Source organism: Ranitomeya imitator, chromosome 2 (genome assembly GCF_032444005.1).
Source record: "Ranitomeya imitator isolate aRanImi1 chromosome 2, aRanImi1.pri, whole genome shotgun sequence".
In the NCBI taxonomy this organism is placed as follows: Eukaryota; Metazoa; Chordata; class Amphibia; order Anura; family Dendrobatidae; genus Ranitomeya; species Ranitomeya imitator.
This window is the reverse complement of record NC_091283.1, coordinates 469,713,819-469,735,985: the sequence shown is the minus strand read 5'-3', so window position 1 is coordinate 469,735,985 and position 22,167 is coordinate 469,713,819. Positions and strand designations below refer to the sequence as shown.

Genomic DNA, 22,167 nt, shown 5'->3' with positions numbered 1-22,167 from the left:
TGTAATATATTATATATAAATATTTTTTTCCCATATTTATACAATTTAAAAATTGCAAGAAGGGCTGATACAAAGGTTTGGGCATCTTGCATGATTAGTACCTAGTAACACCCCCTTTTGAAATTATCTCAGCTTGTAAACGCTTTTTATAGCCAGCCAAGAGTCTTTAAATTGTTTAAGGGATTTTCATCCATTCTTCCTTGTAAACTTCTTCCAGTTCTGTGAGATTCCTTGGTCGTTTTGCATGCACTGGTATTTTGAGGTCTAGCCACATATTTTCAATGATTTTCAGCTTGCGCCTTTTGAGGTTGTCTATTGTGGATTTTGACTCTGATTTCTGTTCCTTTGTTCTTTTCAATCAGTTTATCGTTTATTTATTCTTATATGATGTTTAAATATATGTTCATACGATTAAATAAATTTGACGTGTCTTTAGGATCATTATCCATTTGTAGAAGCCATCCTCTTTTAAACTTCAGTTTTTTTACAGATGGTGCTATGTTTGCATCAAGAATTTGTTGAAATTTTATTGAATCCATTCTTCGCTCTACCCGTTAAATGTTCCCCGTACCATTGGCTGCAACACAACCCTAAAGCATGATTGATCAACCACCATGCTTAATGATTGGTGAGATGTTTTTTTTTTCCTGAAATTCTGTGTCCTTTTTTCTTCCCACCTACCTTTGAACATTGCGACCAAAGAGTTCTATTTTATCCTCATCAGTCCACAGGACTTTGCTTCCAAAATGCATCAGGCTTGTTTAGATGTTCTTTTCCATACTTCTGTTGCTAAATTTTATAGTGAGGACATAGGAGAGGTTTTCTTCTGATGACTCTTCCATGAAGACCAAATTTGAGCAGGTGTCTCTGAACAGTAGAACAATGTACCACAACTCTAGTGTCTGTTTGCTTCTCTAGCAGTACTACAAGCAGCTCTCACTGACATTTTGCTTGGTCTTCCAGACCTTATCTTGACCCCCACTGTTAACGGCCATTTCTTAATGAACTGAAGAAAGGACTTGAAGCTTGAAAACGCTTTGCTACCTTCTTATAGCCTTCTCCTGCTTTGCAGGTCTCCATCATTTTCTTCACCTTTGCTGCTGTTTTTTTTTGGCACAAAGTTAGAGGAGGCTGGGTTATTTTAAAGCTGGGAAATTTGCATCACCTGGCCTTTCCTAACAATGATAGTGAACAAGCCCTAACACTAACAGGCTAATTAAGGTCTGAAACCTTGGTCAAAGTTATCTTAACACACAAATCTCAAATGACCCCCATACTTTTGCATCAGCCCATTTTCCTTTTTGTAATTTTTAAAATACAAAAGATGAAAATATATATTTTTGCCTATAATGCAAATGAAATGTGTCATTTTTAACTTTAGGCCTTTTAGAGATCATTTCATCTTCAACTTGCTTAACTGTTCCCAATAACAGTAATTTTGACCAGGGGTTCAGAAAACTTTTACATGCCACTCTAGTTAATGCTTTAGGCTAGCCCACAGTGGGAAAGGGATTAGTGAGGATACAAAAGGAACTGACTTCCTTGTAGCTGTCATATAAGGAAGTACAGTGACAAGGTCAAGTTCAAGTGCAGTGGGCTGCTAGGGCCAGCATGTACCAATCATTTGAGGTAGTGGGAGGCTGTACCAATATCTCTTGCGGACATTTCGGCAACGTTAGGAGCCCAAGGTCCAGTGTCTACACATACATCTCTACATCATGCTGTATGGGGGAGCTATTGATCAAGATACAAGGGCTGAATAACAGGAGAATATGAGTTATAAACTTCATAAAAAAACAGTAAATCATGTGGTAATTTAGCACTGTCATTAACCAGTGAGGGAGGCATGAAAATAAGCATATGAAATGGAGGCAGAGATCAGCACACTAATGTGAAAATTTTATAAGGGCTATATTCTTAGTATATGCTGTCAGTTTGGCTGACAGACTCCCTATAAATATTGGCTCTCAATCATTACTTAAGATTCATAAATCGCCCAGACAAGTTCCTTGGATGAACATCCCATTGTACAATCTAGTAACCATAACCTGTAATATTTTATTTTTCAAGAAAGGCATCCAGTCCCTCCCTGCGTTTTGTCAATGCATTGACAATTACGACTTTGCGTGGGAAAGAGTTCCATAGTCTCACTGCTTGTACAGTAGAGAATACATGCCTGATGATGAAACCTTCTTTACATCTAGAATGAATGTACATATGTTACGTAACACTGCCTTCAGTTAATTCTTGGGTGTATTCCAGAAATGTGACAAGCCATTATATATCAGTCAGTTACACCATTACAACCACTGACAGGTGAAGTGAATCACATAGATTATCCCCACACAATGGCACCTGTCATTGATGGATATAATAGCCAGCACATGAAGAGACAGCAAGAAAAATGTGCAAGTGTAAGGAAAAAAGCATGCACCAGATTGTGATGGCTAGATCACTGGGTCAGGGTATCTCCAAATGGCAGGCCTTGTGGGTTGTTCCTGGCATTCAGTGGGTAGTGCCCACCAAAAGTGATGCAAGAAAGGACAACTGGTTAATCAGAGACTGGTTAACTTACATCTAGTAATGGCCCATCTGTACTGACCCCACAGAGAAGCTACTGTAGCGCAAATTGCTGAAAAAGTTACCTCCGGGATAGCCTGGGACTTAGAGGACCCATGTTGACACCTGTACACCATCAAAACCACCGCAATCGTCTGATGATCATTTTTTTTAATGCAGATGGATGGTTGCGTGCGTCACTAACGTGGGAGAGTGATGGCACCAAGATGAGCTCTGGGAACGCGACAAGCTGGCAGAGGCAGTGTGATACTCTGGACAATGTTTTGCCAGGAAACCTTAGGTCCTGGCACTCACTTTGACACATATCACAAACCTGAATACTGCAGCAGACCAAGTACAACCCTTCACAGCAACAGTTATTACTTGTTGATTGTTAGTGAAAAATCCTAAAAGGTTACATTTAACTCCTTCCCACCAGGGCCAATATTCATTTTTTCACTTTTGTTTTGTACTCTCCTTCTTCAAAGAGTCAGGGGCTTGTTTTTATTTTCACAATGCATTGTAGTTTTAGCTGAAGTTGAGTTGTAGTTGCGGTGAAATGGTAAGGAAAAAAAAATAGAAAATCTGCCATTGATTTTTTGGGTTTTGTTTTTAAGTCATTAATTTTGTGGTAAAAATGACCTGGTAATATGATTCTACGGATAAGTACGATTACAGCGATAGCAAACTTGTACAGTTTTTATGTTTTACAAACAGGGACGGGCAATTAGGCCACATGAGAGTCGGTGAATGTTGTGGAGGGATGGACTGGCCATCTGGCAATTCTGGCAAATGCCAGAAGGGCCTGTCTGGTTGTGCGCCACCTTGTCTGCTACGTTAACAGAATCGGTGTTCTCAAGACACCCATACTGTTAAGATTTGTGACGGAGGTATCATTAGAAATATTGGTCTCGTAGTAAATCTTGCTTTCCTCCATGCAGGGAAATATTAGTACATCTGGTGCTTGTGGACGGGGAGAGCACGGGCCTGTGTGATTTCAAATGCCAGGGCTGAATTTCAGCCCCAGTCCGTACCTGGACGAACCAGTGGTACAAACTTAATTCTGCTCATTATTATTGATGTATATTAATTATTATGACTCAATACTGAGCAGAATTAAGTTTGTGACTGGCTGCTACTGCTAATACTTGTTATGACAGAGCTTCCTGTAACTTGTATTATCATTAGGACCAACTAATGAAAACGATATACTGTTATTTAGGGCTCGCTCACATGAGCATATTACTCGGACAAGTGCTATACGATGCTTTATCGTTTAGCATTTGGCCCAATGTTATACTATGGGGCCACGCAGATCTTTTTTTTCTCATTCTGAACCAGCATGAGAAAAAACCACAGCATGCTGCAAGTGGCTCAGCGAATCAGACCACGTGCATCCATTCAAGTCTATGGGCGCTTGTGAAACATAACACCGCAGTAAATAAAGGGTTTCCCCAGGAGCAAAAGTTCATTTTAATCAATAGATCTTTGACTAATAATAATTTCCACAATTGGATGTGTTTAAATTACATGTTCCTGTGCTGAGATAATCTTATAAATGTGCCCCTGCTGTGTACTGTGTAATGGCCGTGTCTGACCGTGCAGGGACATGGTCTGATCATATCACATCTCCTGGGCAGAGGGAGAGAGGAGAGAAGAATACAGACATTACAGCATGTGATTACAAATGATGGTCTTCTTCGCAGCTGTGAAATGAATCTCTCATCCAAGAGAATTGGATCACCGTAAACTAGCACTTGGCTCAAACTTGGATCGGAGTTTGAGCCGTGTGTCGTTTAAATAATTGATCAGATTCTCCCGCATGAGAGAATCATCGCTCGTGTGACCCTGGCCTTAGAAAGTTTATATAAATCAGTAAGTTATAGTGCTCCTGTTTTATCAGTCCTTATAGTTTGATCAACAGCTCCCCAGGCAATATGATGCGCCCACAGAGTTTGATGTCCCCACATAGCCCCTCAAACAGTATGATGTTCCCATAGAGTATAATGTCCCCACACAGCCTTCCACACAGCCCTCCATACAATATAATGTCCTCACACAGCCCCCCATGCAGCATCATGTTCCCAAACAGCCCCCTATGCAGTATGATGTCCCCACACAGCCTTCCACACAGCCCTCCATACAATATAATGTCCTCACACAGCCCCCCATGCTGCATCATGTTCCCAAACAGCCCCCTATGCAGTATGATGTCTCCACACAGCTTCACACTCAGCGTGATTTCCCCACAGAGCCTCCAACGCAGTAAGATGTCCCCACAGTTTCTGAAAATCTAAAAAAATAAATAATAAAAATAAATCAGTGACCGTATTCACTTTACCCCGTTCCTCCGAAGCGCTGCTTCAGTCTGTGCAGTGTACTGAGGCACAGTTGGCGTAAGGTAGTGGTGTCCTTGTTCCATCAGGGTATACACCAATATCTGCATCCCAAGTATGCAAATACCTGTGAAATGGAGACACTTTTCAAAGCGAAGCAGTGTGGTGCTGTATTCTTTGCCCGTCCCTGTCATCACATGGACGGTCAAAGAAGCACACTTTGCCAAGTTGTATTAAGGATAAAAAATATTCTGAAAAAAAAAAAATTGGCTTGCATCATCATTTTCTGAGACATATAAGCCATTTTTTTCATCCTCGGACCTGTGTGAGGTCTTGTTTTTTGTGTGGCAAGTTGTTATTTTCAATGGTACCATTTTCGGGTACAGAAGATGTTTTGAGCGCTTTTTATTGCATTTTTGGGAGATGTGTGGTGACAGCGAGAAATGTGGACACAGGAATCTTCTGCCATCACAACCCATTAATACCCTGCAATGTCGTTGTGTGTGAGTGTGTGGGGGGGGGGGGGCATGATGATTGGATCTGGAATACCTTTCCAGTGACACTTAAATGCCTGTGTAAGAGTTTGACAGCGACATCTACTAGGTTCAACAGCATCAATCAGACATACAGGTGCTTCTCACAAAATTAGAATATCATCAAAAAGTTAATTTAATTCAGTTCTTCAATACAAAAAGTTAAACTCATATATTATATAGAGTCATTATAAACAGTGATATATTTCAAGTAATAATAATAAAATAATAATCTTTATTTTTATATAGCGCTACCATAATCCGCAGCGCTTTACAGTTTGCACACATTATCATCGCTGTCCCCAGTGGGGCACACAATCTAAATTCCCTATCAGTATGTCTTTGGAATGTGGGAGGAAACCCACGCAAACACAGGGAGAACATACAAACTCCGTGCAGATGTTGTCATTGGTGGGATTTTAACACAGGACTCCAGCGTTGCAAGGCTGCGGTGCTAACCACTGAGCCACCGTGCTGCCTATTTCAATTGTTAATGTTAATGTTGATGATTATGGCTTACAGACCATGAAAACCCAAAAGTCATTATCTCAGTAAATTAGAATAATTAACAAAAAACACCTCCAAAGGCTTCTTAAGCATTTAAAAAGGTCCCTTAGGCTGTTTCAGTAGGTTCCACAATCATGGAGAAGACTGCTGACTTGACAGCTGTCCAGAAGGCAGTCATTGACCCACTCCAAGGAAAGTAAATTTTGCATTTCATTTTTAAATCAAGGTCCCAGGGCCTGGAGGAAGAGTGTAGAGACCACAATCCAAGCTGCTTGAGGTCTAATGTGAAGTTTCCACAATCAGTGATGGTTTGGGCAGTCATGTCATCTGCTGGTGTAGGTCCACTGTGTTTTATCAAGACCAAAGTCAGCGCAGCCATCTACCAGGAAATTTTAGAGCACTTCATGCTTCCCTCTGCTGACAAGCTTTTTGGAGATGGAAATTTCATTCTCCAGCAGGACTTGACACCTGTCCACATTGCCAAAAGTACCAGTACCTTCATTAAAAACAACAGTATCACTGTGCTTGATTGGCCAGCTAACTCGCCTGACCTTAACCCCATAGAGAATCTATGCGGTATTGCCAAGAGGAAGATGAGAGACACCAGACCCAACAATGCAGACGAGCTGAAGGCTGCTATCAAAGCAACATGGGCTTCCATAACACCTCAGCAGTGCCACAGGCTGATCGCCTCCATGCCACGCCGCATTGATGCAGTAATTGATGCAAAAGGAGCCCCGACCAAGTACTGAGTACATTTACTGAACATACATTTCAGTAGGCCAACTTTTCGGATTTTGAAATCATTTTTCAAACTGGTGTTATAAAGTATTTTAATTTATTGTTATAATAACTTTTGGGTTTCCATTGTCTGTAAGCCATAATAATCAACATTAACAGAAACAAACACTTGAAATAGATCACTCTGTTTGTAATGACTCTATATAATATATGAGTTTCACTTTTTGTATTGAAGAACTGAAATAAATTAACTTTTTGATGATATTCTAATTTTGTGAGAAGCACCTGTAGCTCCAATCATGGCTGTTCGAGCTAGATGGCAGCTGTATAAAACAGCTGCCACCTGCACTGTATGGAAAGGGCTGATCTCCTGAGCTCACTCCTTACATCCACACCTGTCATATGACATACATGTACGTCACATAACCGGAAGGAGTTAATAGATCTACTACTAATGTCCTAGTGCCAAATACTTAGTACGTGTTCTGAGATCTTGTGGCATTCATGTCTAAATGAGTCAGAGCTGTTTTGCCGCAAAAAGTGTGACTGCAGACTTCTGAATCCTCACAGATTACGCATTGTGCACTGTTGGGAGAGTGGTCGTGTGTCCCCAAGTATGAAATTTGCATATTTACAGCCACATTACGACTAGACTTGGCAATCCTGGCCACATAAATACAGCGGAGTTCATTTACAAAACCCATCTAACTTTTGGACAGTGCAAATTAGGCAGTGTTAAAATGCTGAATGATACATTTGAAGCATCTTGAGTCTTGACTGATTAGTCTAAGTTTATCACACTTACTTGTTAGTTGACATTATTTGCTCCACAAAGTTATTTCAAATTGTGATGCAATCTGTACGCACGGGATGTTGGTTCTATCTCCACAGGTTGTGTGTGGTACAGTAACTCATCCCCATTAATTTTAAAGGTACTAAGAAGCAGTACTAGATTCAGCACACAGAAAGGTGGGGCGCTGAGGTTGGAAGAGAGCAGTTACCCTTCATCTCTCTGAGGACGCATTTACATTGGCCATTTATCGGGAACGAGCGTTCCAAGGAGCTTTCTTTTCCCTATAATTGCCAGAGTAAGGAAGCTGCTGATCACATGATGAAATAACAAAACACTCATTCATCGGGTGTCATGCTTAGGTCATGAGATCCGCGGTCATGGAATTCTGTGCCCCAACACGTCCGGTTATCCACCACATTTGGATCCTTCAAACGTAACCTGAAAACCCACCTCTTCAAGAAAGCTTACAACCTGTAATAACCACGCAACCACCTCAACACCATCGGAGCTACCGCAACCCTCGACCTACTGTCTCTTCCCCATTATCCCATAGAATGTAAGCCCGCAAGGGCAGGGTCCTCGCCCCTCTGTACCAGTCTGTCATTGATAGTTTTGTTTACTGTGATATTTGTATTTTGATTTAACCCCTTCTCATGTACAGCGCCATGGAATTAATGGTGCTATATAAATAAATAATAATAATAATCCACGGCCAGTCAGTGTATTGTGGTCCGTGATTGGAATGAGATCCACGGACATCTGTATAAGACCTAAGGCTAAGTTCAGATGAGCGTATTTTTGTTCCGTGTGCGATCCTAGTAGAGAACGAACCTATGCTAGCCTACGTACTAGTACACATGAGCTACGTTCCACAAGTGCATGTAAATATTATGTAGGTCCAGCACCTGTCCAATATACAGAGGAGCACACCGACCAAGTCACATCTGCAATCTATGGACGTTGCTGGTCCACAAAGTTCAGTGCTTCTCTGAACTTAATCTTACTGCTCATTCAAATGTCTAATTTTCACGTACGACTGATATCAGTGGTTTTCACAGAATATCACTTGCTCCTGTGACAGTCTATGGGGCCACTCACATGTCCGTGATTCTTTGCAGACGGAGAGGAGACATGTCCGATTTTGATCTGATGGTTGGATCAAAATTGGCAATATAAGTTAATGGGTCCATGACATTCTAGTGTGGTGTTATTTTCATAGACTGACAGAACGGAGAAGGTGGAGAATGTACTTTTTTTTTAAATTTTTTGTTTCTCCACATACAAGAAAAAATTATGACATTCGGATCACACTCTAATCAAAGTCTGATCAGAATAATCGGTCCGTTGTTCTCGTAACTGGAAATATCAGTAAATGAGTGCCTTGGCTGCATTATTTGCAGGATTGTGTTACCTCTCTGATGAGTTACATCCTTTTTACAAATATAAGTCATCTCCAGTAATGGTAAATTTGCACAAGATACTTTTTTTCCAAAATTGCTCCATTTCAATGTAAGGCTATGTGCCCAAATTCAGGAAAGTGTGCGGAATTTTCCTGAGCAAATCTGGACTACTTTTGCAGGAAATCCGCAAGTGTATTTTTTTTGCGGGTTTTTTTTCTCGTGTTTTTTGTGCGTTTTTTTGCATGGTTTTTTTTTTGCTGATTTTTTTGTCATTTTATTTTTCTGGAGCTTCCCAATGCAATAATATAGCAGCAAATCCACGAAAAATCCACAAAATTAATGACCATGCCGCGTTTTTTTCCGCAATGCGTTTTTATCACGGAAAAAAAATGCAACATGTGCACAAAAATTGCGGAATGCATTAAAAATGATAGGATACTTAATGTAAGCGTTTTTGCAGCGGAAAACCTGCAAAAAATCCACAACGTGTGCACATAGCCTTAGTGTTATTGAAATTAGAACAGAAAATAGATAAAAAATACATATGTCAAGTAAATGTAACCTAAAGCTGATCTCGTTGATGTCCTGTTGCTCCATGATCAACATTCATTGAAACCACTGACTGTCCATTCTGCCTCCTTTCACTTATTAACGAGAGATTTCACTGCGCCGCACAAGAATTATAATTACTGCCCGTGTAAAATCCCGATCCATGACACAGCAGGGGCAAGGGACAGTATCATAGAAAGTCAATCAATATATAAAAATACCCTAAGCAAGCAGATGAGACATGCAGATGCATGTCTCATCACTGCAGATGTTGCCCGTATGGTTACTGATCTTTCAGAGCAGAGTGGGGCCAAAATCAGGACCCCCCTCCATCCATCAATTCGGTACAAACAGAAGACGGGAGACTTCTTTCCAGATGATGAAGTAGTTGTGCCTCCGGTCCTTTGTACAACTTCAGCATACCAAATTCCTTAACTCAAGCCAATAGTGAAATGGTTAAACAATTCTCCTATAAGTTGCTATAACTTTGCAAAGGTTACCAATTTAATGAACGATGCCCAATTATTTCAGCAGCACATTAATCCATATTAGGTGCTAATAATATTTTCGGTATCATTGTGCGATCTGCCATGTGGCCAGCACTAGCCATCTTGGCAACCATGCGGGTAACCGGTGGTGGTGATACAGTCCTGTTCACTCTCATCAGGGGTAATGACTGTTTCATTCATGCATCCTGTATCACATTGCACTGATAGTAGGTTTGCATTATGTACAAGTATTAGGGTCTCGGGCTGCAGTCCTATGTAAAAGCGAGAACACGAAGCAGAGACAATGTAGCCATGCATTTACCTTGGGTTTATTCAAGTAGCAAGCCTTGCCTTCCATTCTGCTAGTGGAGTTTTCTCTTTGTGCAGCCTGCTGCTGCAGGACAGATAATACTGTCAGGTTTCGCCAGCCCTCCCTCCCCAGTGCTGGCCCAGCCCTTTGTAGGCTTTGCTAGACATGCCTGCCCCCAGTGTGGGGCCTATGGAGCATGGACTCTATATAACACAGTCCATCCCGGTGTAACAGGCCAAAGTAACCCCGTCCCAGATTAACCCCGGGTATAATTTGGCCTAGGCCAGAGTATACCCCGGGGTATAAACTGGCCTAGGCCAAACTATACCCGGGCATAAAATGGCCTAGGCCAAACTATACCCCGGGGTGTAAAATAGCCTAGGCCAAAGTATACCCCTCCAGGCCAGATTATACCCCCCAGGGTAAGCTGAGGGAAAGCTGCTCATTCTTCTAGGTCACAGCTCCCCCTCCCATCGGGCACTGCTCCTTTTCAAGCTCCTCCACCTCTGGTGACGCCAGGGATCTCCCTTTCTAAGCCCCACCCCCTCCCTATAGTCACATGTGACATGAAATCTTCAGCCCTGCTCGGGCCAGCTCGTTGTCTTGGCGCCTTGGATATGCTTGGAAAAGGGCTTTGTATACCTAGGGGGCACTGACGAGCACTGAGGGGTGGGTGGGGAACCCCTTTACTGGTTGCTATGGGATATAGCATGATCACTCTATCCTAGCAACACCTTGGATACGCTTGGAAAAGGGGTTTATCTATCTTGGGGGCACCATTGCAGCACTGCGGGTGGGTGGGGAAACCTTTTACTGGTTGCTATGGGATTTTACATGACCAATTTATCCTAGCAACGCCTTGTATACGCTTGGAAAAGGGGTTAATCTACCTTGGGGGCACTCTCGCAGCACTTAAGGATAGGTGGTTAACCCCTTAGGTGGTTGCTATGGGATTTTACATGACCACTTTATCCTAGCAACGGCTTGTATACGCTTGGAAAAGGGGTTTATCTACCTTGGGGGCACCCTTGCAGCACTGCGGGTGGGTGGGGAAACCTTTTACTGGTTGCTATGGGATTTTACATGATCACTCTATCCTAGCAACGCCTTGAATACGCTTGAAAAAGGGGTTAATCTACCTTGGGGGCACTCTCGCAGCACTTAAGGATAGGTGGTTAACCCCTTAGGTGGTTGCTATGGGATTTTACATGACCACTTTATCCTAGCAACGGCTTGTATACGCTTGGAAAAGGGGTTTATCTACCTTGGGGGCACCCTTGCAGCACTGCGGGTGGGTGGGGAAACCTTTTACTGGTTGCTATGGGATTTTACATGATCACTCTATCCTAGCAACGCCTTGAATACGCTTGAAAAAGGGGTTTATCTACCTTGGGGGCACTCTCGCAGCACTTAAGGATAGGTGGTTAACCCCTTAGGTGGTTGCTATGGGATTTTACATGACCACTTTATCCTAGCAACGGCTTGTATACGCTTGGAAAAGGGGTTTATCTACCTTGGGGGCACCCTTGCAGCACTGTGGGGAAGCCGGGGAACCCTTTTACTGGTTGCTATGGGATTTTACATGACCAATTTATCCTAGCAACGCCTTGTATACGCTTGGAAAAAAAACTATACCCCTCCAGGCCAGATTATGTAACTAATCTGGGGTTAAAGTTGCCTAGCCCAATTTATACCTCTCAGCTCATATTATACCCCAATGAAATCATTTGCATTGAGTGATATACACAAGAATTACTTAATGCTTCAACATTTTATTGAGAAACCAAACTGACAATTCTTAAAGAGTACCTCCCACTATACAAAACTTTTGGGAGGGGGGGCAATAATTTCTCATTAGCTATAAGTCACTTATCATGCAATGCAATTATCTGGGGCAACAAATCGCCCAACAGTCATTCTGTGTATTATGACATTTAGTCTAGCATGTCCTTGCTACCAAATTAATGTTTAAAGCTAAACACTGATAACAACATTGAAATGATCGTGCTTATTTTCAAGATACAGTGCATGTTCAGTTGTTGACTGCAGATTGAAGCTTGCAGGATATGTCAACCAATCCATGGAGTCACCGACGTTTGTGTAGATTATTATGTCGCAACTCAACAGATTCGCCGTGGTCATGATCTCTGCATCAGTTGCCCAGACTCCATCACGAGAGATTCCAGAGATGTTCACATATTCATTCACATTTTGGTTCAAGTAGTCCTGTAGTTTTTTTGTCAAGTCAGTTTTCATATGGTGGATGACTTTATCTCTGAGAAGGGAATGGTTGTCCTCTGTTCCTGTCAAGATGTAGCTGATGGCCCGGAAGAAGCAGTTTCCATCACCTTTGGTTTTATATGTACGCCGTGGTTGTTCAAGGTCTCGTCTGCATCCACAGTATACAACCTTACTAAACGTAAGGCCAAGAGTGGTGCTAAGATACTTCCTTCTTGAACTTGGTAGTAGGTTGAAAGCCTTAGTTTGCTTATTTTTCTGTGTGGCAGAGTCACTGGAATAATCATCATCGGATGGTGGAGAAGCCTCTTTATCCTGGTAAATCTTTAGGTTGCTGGTGTGGTATGTGTTGCTTAATATCTTGCCAGTTTTGTTGTTCTTAAGTTTTACTCGTCCCTTGGTCAAGGATTCCACAACTAAATAAGGTCCAATCCAGCGTGGTTCCATCTTTGAACCTATGCGTTGAATACGGCGCTGATTCTTGATATAAACTATGGTACCAGCAGTGATTTCTTTGTTACTTTTGTGTCGGCGATCAAAGGCACACTTCTGGTGTTCTTGAGCAGAGTGGATGTTGGTACTGACGTCTGAGTGCAGCTTTTTAAGAATGCTTGACAGTGTATTTAGCACATCAGGGGTGGCATGATCTGAAATGGGCATGGGATCCACCGTATCATCTTTTGAGGGATTAAGGTCCATGGGAAGCTTGGCCTTCCGTCCATACATGACCTCAAATGGAGTAACCTTGGTTGAAGCATGCACAGATGTGTGATAGGCAAACAGAACACCAGGGATGAATTGATCCCAGTTGTTTCCTTGGTCATTGACAAGCTTACTAAGAGCTTCTTTAAGTGTCCGATTATCACGTTCCCGCTGGCCATTTGTTTGTGGGTGGTATGCAGATGAAATACGGTGATCTGTTTGAAAATGTTCCATCAGGTTGTCAATGATCGAGTTTACAAACTCTCGTCCCTGGTCGCTAATCAGAGTCTCCATACAGCCAAGGCGACAGATAACGGAGTACAAAAAATTTGCCACTGACTTGGCACTCTTATCTGGGACAGCTGTTGCTTCAGTCCATTTGGAGAAATGATCAGTGGCAGCAACTATATATTTGTTGCCATTTGATGTTTCCTGAAGAGGGCCAATCATATCAATCCCAACTAAGCTCCATACTTTTCCAGGCACTGATATACTGTTGAGTGGTGGAGCTTCCTTTGTGATTTTGGGATTTATAACAAAACATTTTTGACAGGCTTTCACATACTGGTGAACGTCATTTTTCATTCCCTTCCAGTAAAACCGGTCAGAGATTTTGGCTAAAGTTTTATCTCTGCCAAAATGGCCCCCAGATATTGGGTTGTCATGACAGGCCTTCAGGATATTTGGCAGTCGACTTTTAGTAAGAACCTCCTTTTCCCTATGATAAACAATTCCTCCTTGGGTTCGATATGGCTTTGCTGTTTGTCTAAACTGGGACTTGGCATTTGCACGTTTCTCAGGAGGTAGATCGTAGGTATACTGAGGGTACCTTTGTTCTGTTGCAGTGTAGAATCTCAAAAGCTGGTCATACAATTGATCTTCCATGGTTGTCAAAATTGGAAAAGATTTGGTGTCATAGAGAGCAGAGAGGTGTCATAGAGAACATACAAAACAAGTTATCATTAACTATGCACTGACAGGACAGCGCCATCTACTGTCAGTTCAGATCTGCACACTTTTCAACAAATAAGCAATAGGGTGAGAAAAACAGTGAAGTGATAACATTATGGCCTAGAGAAATACTATAAAAACTATTTTATACCCCCTGGTATAAAGTTTATCCCCCGGGGGTATACTATGGCCTAAGTCAGCTTTTGAATTTTTGTGCTGTTTCCTTCCTCAGTAAAAGGGTTCCCCGGCTTCCCCACAGTGCTGCAAGGGTGCCCCCAAGGTAGATAAACCCCTTTTCCAAGCGTATACAAGCCGTTGCTAGGATAAAGTGGTCATGTAAAATCCCATAGCAACCACCTAAGGGGTTAACCACCTATCCTTAAGTGCTGCGAGAGTGCCCCCAAGGTAGATAAACCCCTTTTTCAAGCGTATTCAAGGCGTTGCTAGGATAGAGTGATCATGTAAAATCCCATAGCAACCAGTAAAAGGTTTCCCCACCCACCCGCAGTGCTGCAAGGGTGCCCCCAAGGTAGATAAACCCCTTTTCCAAGCGTATACAAGCCGTTGCTAGGATAAAGTGGTCATGTAAAATCCCATAGCAACCACCTAAGGGGTTAACCACCTATCCTTAAGTGCTGCGAGAGTGCCCCCAAGGTAGATTAACCCCTTTTCCAAGCGTATACAAGGCGTTGCTAGGATAAATTGGTCATGTAAAATCCCATAGCAACCAGTAAAAGGTTTCCCCACCCACCCGCAGTGCTGCAATGGTGCCCCCAAGATAGATAAACCCCTTTTCCAAGCGTATCCAAGGTGTTGCTAGGATAGAGTGATCATGCTATATCCCATAGCAACCAGTAAAGGGGTTCCCCACCCACCCCTCAGTGCTCGTCAGTGCCCCCTAGGTATACAAAGCCCTTTTCCAAGCATATCCAAGGCGCCAAGACAACGAGCTGGCCCGAGCAGGGCTGAAGATTTCATGTCACATGTGACTATAGGGAGGGGGTGGGGCTTAGAAAGGGAGATCCCTGGCGTCACCAGAGGTGGAGGAGCTTGAAAAGGAGCAGTGCCCGATGGGAGGGGGAGCTGTTACCTAGAAGAATGAGCAGCTTTCCCTCAGCTTACCCTGGGGGGTATAATCTGGCCTGGAGGGGTATACTTTGGCCTAGGCTATTTTATACCCCGGGGTATAGTTTGGCCTAGGCCAAAGTATACCCGGGGTATAATCTAGCCTAGGCCACTTTAACCCCGGGTATAGTCTGGCCTGGGGGTATAATCTGGCCTGTTACACCGGGTAGAGATAAAGGGCGCAGCGCAGTAACCTGCCAGATCAATGTGTGCGGCACAGTATTTATAGGGGTAATCAGAGACCTGTCTGAGCTGATCATTAATAACATTGTGCCTAGGACTCACTGCAGCATTATATGGTGATTACGTTACACTACACATAAGTAGATGCGTCCCCAACCTGTCACTGATCCCCGGACATGCTGGACGGCAACGCAGGTGGGCATTTATGTTATAAGAGGTATAATGGCAATATAATAAAACAGGGAGGTAAATGACGCAGGTAGTTACAGCACACATAGAGGCGGCCATACCACTGGAGAAATTGGTGCAGCCGCACAAAGTCCCAAGAGCTAAGGGGCCAGTTTCACTTATTGGGCTGCAAAGGGCCCATAATCTGTTCTCGCACAGGGCCCTCTTCTGTCCGTGGCTAACCTGAGTAGATAAAGTGGATGGATACAGCAAAGAAAAATCAAGAAATAGATATAGAGAGAGCGCGAGATGGACACCGGGTTGGACTGGCCCACTGGAGAACCGGAGGATTCTCCGGTGGGCCCAGGCACTGACACCTGCTGATATAGTGACCAGCAGCTGCCTAGAGCCCCCCACTGCTCCAGGAGCCCCCAGCCAGTCACTAATAGAGGCACATCCAGCTGCTATGGAGCCCCAGAGTCAAGGGGGCCCTCCCGGTGCCAGAGAGTAGCAGCTGGAGACAGGAGCCTGTCCCCACTGCTAAAGAGAATTGAATATATTCACGCTATCCCCACGCCCCCATGAGCGTGGAGAGGAGTGAATACTATTTCACTTTATTAGCGGGCAGCGTTAGCCGCATGCTGAGGCTAACACTGCCTTTCGATGCTGCTGAATCGGGGCCCTGGAGCCTGTGACCAGAGCGGAGCTGCAGTGATCCAGCGCCGGCCTCCTGCCTGCCCGCTGACCGGCACTTCTTGTCTGACTCAGCACAGCTGGATGACGTCATCATTCAGCGCGGCTGTTTCAGAAAGGAAGCTCAAGCTGCCGGTATGTGCTGCGGCTGCAGGGAACGTGCAGAGAGGTGAGTAGATGCTGTGTGTGTGTCTGCCTGCCTGTGTGTGTGCACAGCTGTGTGTGTATGTAATGCGGTGCTTTGTGTGTGTGTGTGTGTGTGTGTGTGTGAGTGAGAGACAGTGGTGCGGTGCTGTCTGTGTGTGGTGCTGTATGTGTGATAGTGGTGTTGAGTGTGTATTGGAGATTGGCAATGATGGGGGTGGTGGAGGCAATGATGATGGTGGTGGAGGCAATTATGATGATGGTGGTGGGGGAGGCAATGATGGTGGTGGGGGAGGCAATGATGATGATGGTGGTGGGAGAGGCAATGATTATGGTGGTGGGGGCAATGATGATGTGGAGGCAATGATGATGATGGTGGTGGGAGAGGAAATGATGATGATTGTGGTGGAGGAGGCGATGATGATGGTGGTGGAGGAGGCAATGATGACGATGATGGCGGGGAGGCAATGATGATGATGATGGTGGGGGAGGCAATGATGATGGTGATGGAGGCCATGATGATGGTGGTGGAGGCAATGATGGTGGTGGAGGCGATGATGATGGTGGTAGGGGAGGCAATGATGATGGTGGAGGCAATGATGATGATGGTGGTGGGGGAGGCAATGATTATGGTGGTGGAGGCAAGGATAGTGGTGTGGAGGCAATGATGATGAGGGTGGTGTGGGAGGTGATGATGATGGTGGTGGAGGCAATGATGAAGGTGGAGGCAATGATGATGATGATGGTGATGGGGAGGCAATGGTGGTGGTGGGGGAGGCAATAATGATGATGATGGTGGTGGGGAGGCAATGATGATGGTAGTGGGGGAGGCAATGATGGTGGTGGGGAGGCAATGATGATGGTGGTGGAGGCAATGATGATGAGGGTGATGTGGGAGGTGATGATGGTGGTGGAGGAGGCAATGATGATGGTGGTGGGGGAGGCAATGATGGTGGTGGGGAGGCAAGGATGGTGGTGGTGGATGCAATGATGATGGTGGTGGAGGCAATGATGATAAGGGTGGTGTGGGAGGCGATGATGGTGGTGGAGGAGGCAATGATGATGGTGGTGGAGGCGATGATGATGATGGTGGTGGGGAGGCAATGATGGTGGTGGGGGAGACAATGAGGATGATGGTGGTGGGGGAGGCAATGATGATGATGTTGGTGGGTGAGGTAATGATAGGGTGGCGGGGAGAAGGCAATAATGGTGGTGGGGGAGGCAATGATGGTGGTGGGGGAGGCAATGATGGTGGTGGGGGAAGGCAATGATAGTGGTGGGGAGGCAATGATGGGGTGGTGGGTAAGAAGGCAATGATGGTGGTGGGGGAGGCAATGATGGTTATGGTGGAATGGGCAATGATGGGATGGTGGGGAGAAGGCAATGATGGCTGTGGTGGAAAGGGCAATGATGATTTAGTGGGGAATGCAATGATGGAGGTGTTGGAATGGGCAATGATGGGGGTGGGGAGGCAAGGATGGTGGTGGTGGAGGCAATGATGATGGTGGTGGAGGCAATGATGATGAGGGTGGTGTGGGAGGCAAGGATGGTGGTGGAGGAGACAATGATGATGGTGGTGGGGGAGGCAATGATGATGAGGGTGGTGGAGGAGGCAATGATGATGGTGGTGGAGGCAATGATGATGAGGGTGGTGTGGGAGGCAAGGATGGTGGTGGTGGAGGCAATGATGGTGGTGGAGGCAATGATGATGAGGGTGGTGTGGGAGGCGATGATGGTGGTGGAGGAGGCAATGATGATGGTGGTGGAAACAATGATGATGGTGGTGGAGGCAATGATGATGGTGGTGGAGGCAATGATGATGATGATGGTGGTGGGGAGGCAATGATGGTGGTGGGGGAGACAATGAGGATGATGGTGGTGGGGGAGGCAATGATGATGATGGTGGTGGGAGAGGCAATGATAGGGTGGCAGGGAGAAGGCAATGATGGTGGTGGGGGAGGCAATGATGGTGGTGGGGGAAGGCAATGATGATGATAGTGGTGGGGAGGCAATGATGGGGTGGTGGGTAAGAAGGCAATGATGGTGGTGGGGGAGGCAATGATGGTGATGGTGGAATGGGCAATGATGGGATGGTGAGGAGAAGGCAATGATGGCTGTGGTGGAAAGGACAATGATGATGTAATGGGGAAGGCAATGATGGAGGTGTTGGAATGGGCAATGATGGGGTGGAGGGGGAAAAAGCAATGGTGGTTGTGGTGTAAAGGACAAAGATGGTGCTGGTGGGGGAGGAGGCAATGATAGAGGTGGTGGGTGAAAAGGCAATGATGAAGGTGGTGATGAGTACAATGATGAGGGTGGAGGGGGAGAATAATGATGGTGGTGGAGGGGGCTGCATTATACCCTTTCAGGGGGGCTGCATTATACCCTATGAGGAGGCTACATTATAATTCTGTGGGAGGCTTCATTCTCTCAGGGGGCTACATCATACTATATGAGGGGAGCTGCATTATGCCCTATGAGGGGGCTACAGTATATTCTATGGGGAACTGCTTTATAAGGGTATTGCATTATACTCTGAGGGGGCTACAATATATTCTGTGGAGGGGCTGTATTATATTATGTGGGGGGATGCATTATTCTCTGAGGGGGCTACATCATACTATATGAGGGGAGCTGCATTATGCCCTATGAGGGGGCTACTGTATATTCTAAGGGGGGCTGCCTTATGAGGGGGTTGCATTATTTTCTGAGGGGGCTACATTATATTCTGTAGAGGGGCTGCATTATACTATATGAGGAGGGCTGCATTATATTCTATAGGGGGGCTGAATTAAACCTTATGAGGGGGTTGCATTATATTTTGTGTGGTGCTGTATTATATCCTATGAGGGGGGCTGCATTATATTCCATGAGGGAGGCTACATTGTATTCTATGAGGGGGGCTACTTTATATTCTATGAGGGGGCTATCCCAACCCCTGCTACATAATTAAAATGTGTATGACCTTATTATTATTACACCCTGATATTAGCGTGTTTTACTGCACAATTGATGGTCTTGAATTTATTTCTATGTAGCTACATAGTGGGCCCCAAGAATGATGTTCTCTGGTGGGCCCAAGGTGCTCCAGTCCGACGCTGGAAGGACATATGTGTATATGAGAGAGAGAGATGGATGTTAGAGAGTGTGAACGTGAGGAAATGAGAGAGTTCAAGAGAGATCTAAATAAGGGTGAGAGATGGATATGAGACAGCAAGGGAGATGAATATTAGAGAGAGAGATAGATATGTGACTTAGAGAGCAAGAGATATAAGTGAGGATTATGAGAGAACAAGAGAGGGATATGAGACAGAGACACAATAAGAGAAATTAATACGAGAGAGCAAAAAAGATTTCATAGAGAGATGGATATGACAAATACACAGATATAGATATGAGACAGCGAGAGAAAATATGATAGATACAAGAGATTGAGAGAGAAGGATATCACAAACATATAGTTATGGATATGAGAGCGTGAGAGATGGATATGAGAGAGCGTGAGATGGATATGAAAGAGCGTGAGACGATATGAGGGAGCGAGAGATGGATATGAGAGAGCGAGAGACATATGAGAGAGCGAGAGACAGATATGAAGGAGCGAGAGACAGATATGAGAGAGCAAGAGATGGATATGAGGGAGCAGGAGACGGATATGAGGGAGCGAGAGATGGATATGAGGGAGCGGGAGACGGATATGAGAGAGCGAGAGACAGATATGAAGGAGCAAGAGACAGATATGAGAGAGCGAGAGATGGATATGAGGGAGCAAGGGAGCGAGAAACGGATATGAGAGAGTTAGAGACGGATATGAGCGAGAGAGATGGATATAATAGAGTGAGAAATTATAAGAGACAGCTAGAGATGGATAGAAGAGAAGGATATGAGAGATGGATATGAGAGCGTGAGAGATGGGTATGTGAAGAGTGTAAGATGATACGAGAGAGCGAGAGACGGATGTGAGAGATGGATATGAGAGAGCGAGAAGCAGATATGAGAAATCGAGAGATGGAAATGACAAAGCGTGAGATGCATATGAGAGAGCGTGAGATGGATATGAGAGAGTGAGAGACGGATATGAGCGAGCATGAGATGGATATGAGAGAGTGTGAGATGGATATGAGAGAGTGTGAGACGTATATGAGACAGTGTGAGACGGATATGAGAGAGTGAGAGATGGATATGAGAGAGCGAGAGATTGATATGAGAAAGCTAGAGATGATATGAGAGAGCAAGAGATGGAGGATATGAGAGAGTGAGAGATGGATACAAGAGGGTGTGAGATGGATATGAGACAGCGAGAGATGGATATGAGAGAGTGAGAGATGGACATGAGAGAGCGAGAGATGCATATGAGAGCGCGAGAGATGGATATGAGAGAGTGAGATGGATATAAGAGAGCGTGAGATGGATATGAGAGAGACATATGAGAAAGCGACAGATAGATATGAGAAAGCGAGAGATGGATACGAGAGGGTGTGAGATGGATATGAGACAGCGAGAGATCGATATGAGAGAGTGAGAGATGGACATGAGAGAGCGAGAGATGGATATGAGAAAGCGAGAGATGGATATGAGAGCGAGAGTTGGATATGAGAGAGCGAGAGATGGATATGAGAGATTGAGAGATGGATATGAGAGATTGAGAGATGGATATGAGAGAGCGAGAGATGGATATGTGAGAGCGTGAGATGGATATGAGAGAGTGAGAGATATGAGAAAGTGAGAGATGGATGAGAGAGTGAGAGATGGATATGAAAGAGCGAGAGATGGATATGAGAGAGTGAGAGATGGATATCAGAGAGTGTGAGATGATATGAGAGAGACAGATAGATATGAGAGAGCGAGAGATGGATATGAGGGAGCCGGAGACGGATATGAGGGAGCGAGAGACAGATATGAGGGAGCGTGAGATGGATATGAGGGAGCGAGAGATGAATATGAGGGAGTGTGAGATGGATATGAGAGCGAGAGATGAATATGAGAAAGTGTGATATGGATATGAGAGAGCGAGAGATGGATATGAGGGAGTGTGAGATGGATATGAGAGCGAGAGATGAATATGAGAAAGTGTGAGATGGATATGAGGGAGCGAGAGAGGGATATGAAAGAGCAAGAGATGGATATGAGAGAGCGAGAGATGGATATGAGGGAGCGAGAGATGGATATGAGAAAGTGAGAGGTCAAGAGATTGATATAAGAGCGAGAAAGAAAAGCGATGGATGTGACAGAGCAAGAGAGATGGATATAAGATACAATCAGACTGCTATTATCTGTTCTCAAACAGTTGTCATAGCTGAAGTTACTACATTTAACATAAATAGTCGAGACTTCCCCTTATGTGAATAAGAGTCTGACTTTGTTCCTCTCGCTTCCTTCTTTTAGGAGGGGGGAGGATATGAAGCCGATATGTAAGCATATTGTGTGCTTGGCCTTGCAGGTTTAGCAGTCATCTGGACAGTGATATTGCTGACAGTCGCTGTCATGCAGCCCTAATACAAGTTGATCAACCCTGCAATCTTTTATGTAGTGGGTACGGAAAGTATTCAGACCCCTTTAAATTTTTCACTCTTTGTTTCATTGCAGCCATTTGGTAAATTTAAAAAAGTTCATTTTTTCACATGAATGCACACTGCACCCCATCTTGACTGAAAAAAACAGAACTGTAGAAATTTTTGAAAATTTAATAAAAAAGAAAATCTGAAAAATCACATGGTCATAAGTATTCAGACCCTTTGCTCAGACTC

General features: G+C 44.4%; 1 protein-coding gene across 1 annotated transcript in view; it reads right to left on the bottom strand.

The window, feature by feature from the left end:
- The window catches only part of ADA (adenosine deaminase), a 76,024-nt gene extending 65,300 nt beyond the window's left edge, over positions 1–10,724 (bottom strand). Inside the window, exon 1 of the mRNA XM_069751246.1 lies at positions 10,229–10,724. Coding sequence (XP_069607347.1) covers positions 10,229–10,264 — 36 coding nt within the window. The 5' untranslated portion in view covers positions 10,265–10,724. The remainder of the gene's footprint in view (positions 1–10,228) is intronic.
- Between the last annotated feature and the right edge of the window lie 11,443 nt (positions 10,725–22,167).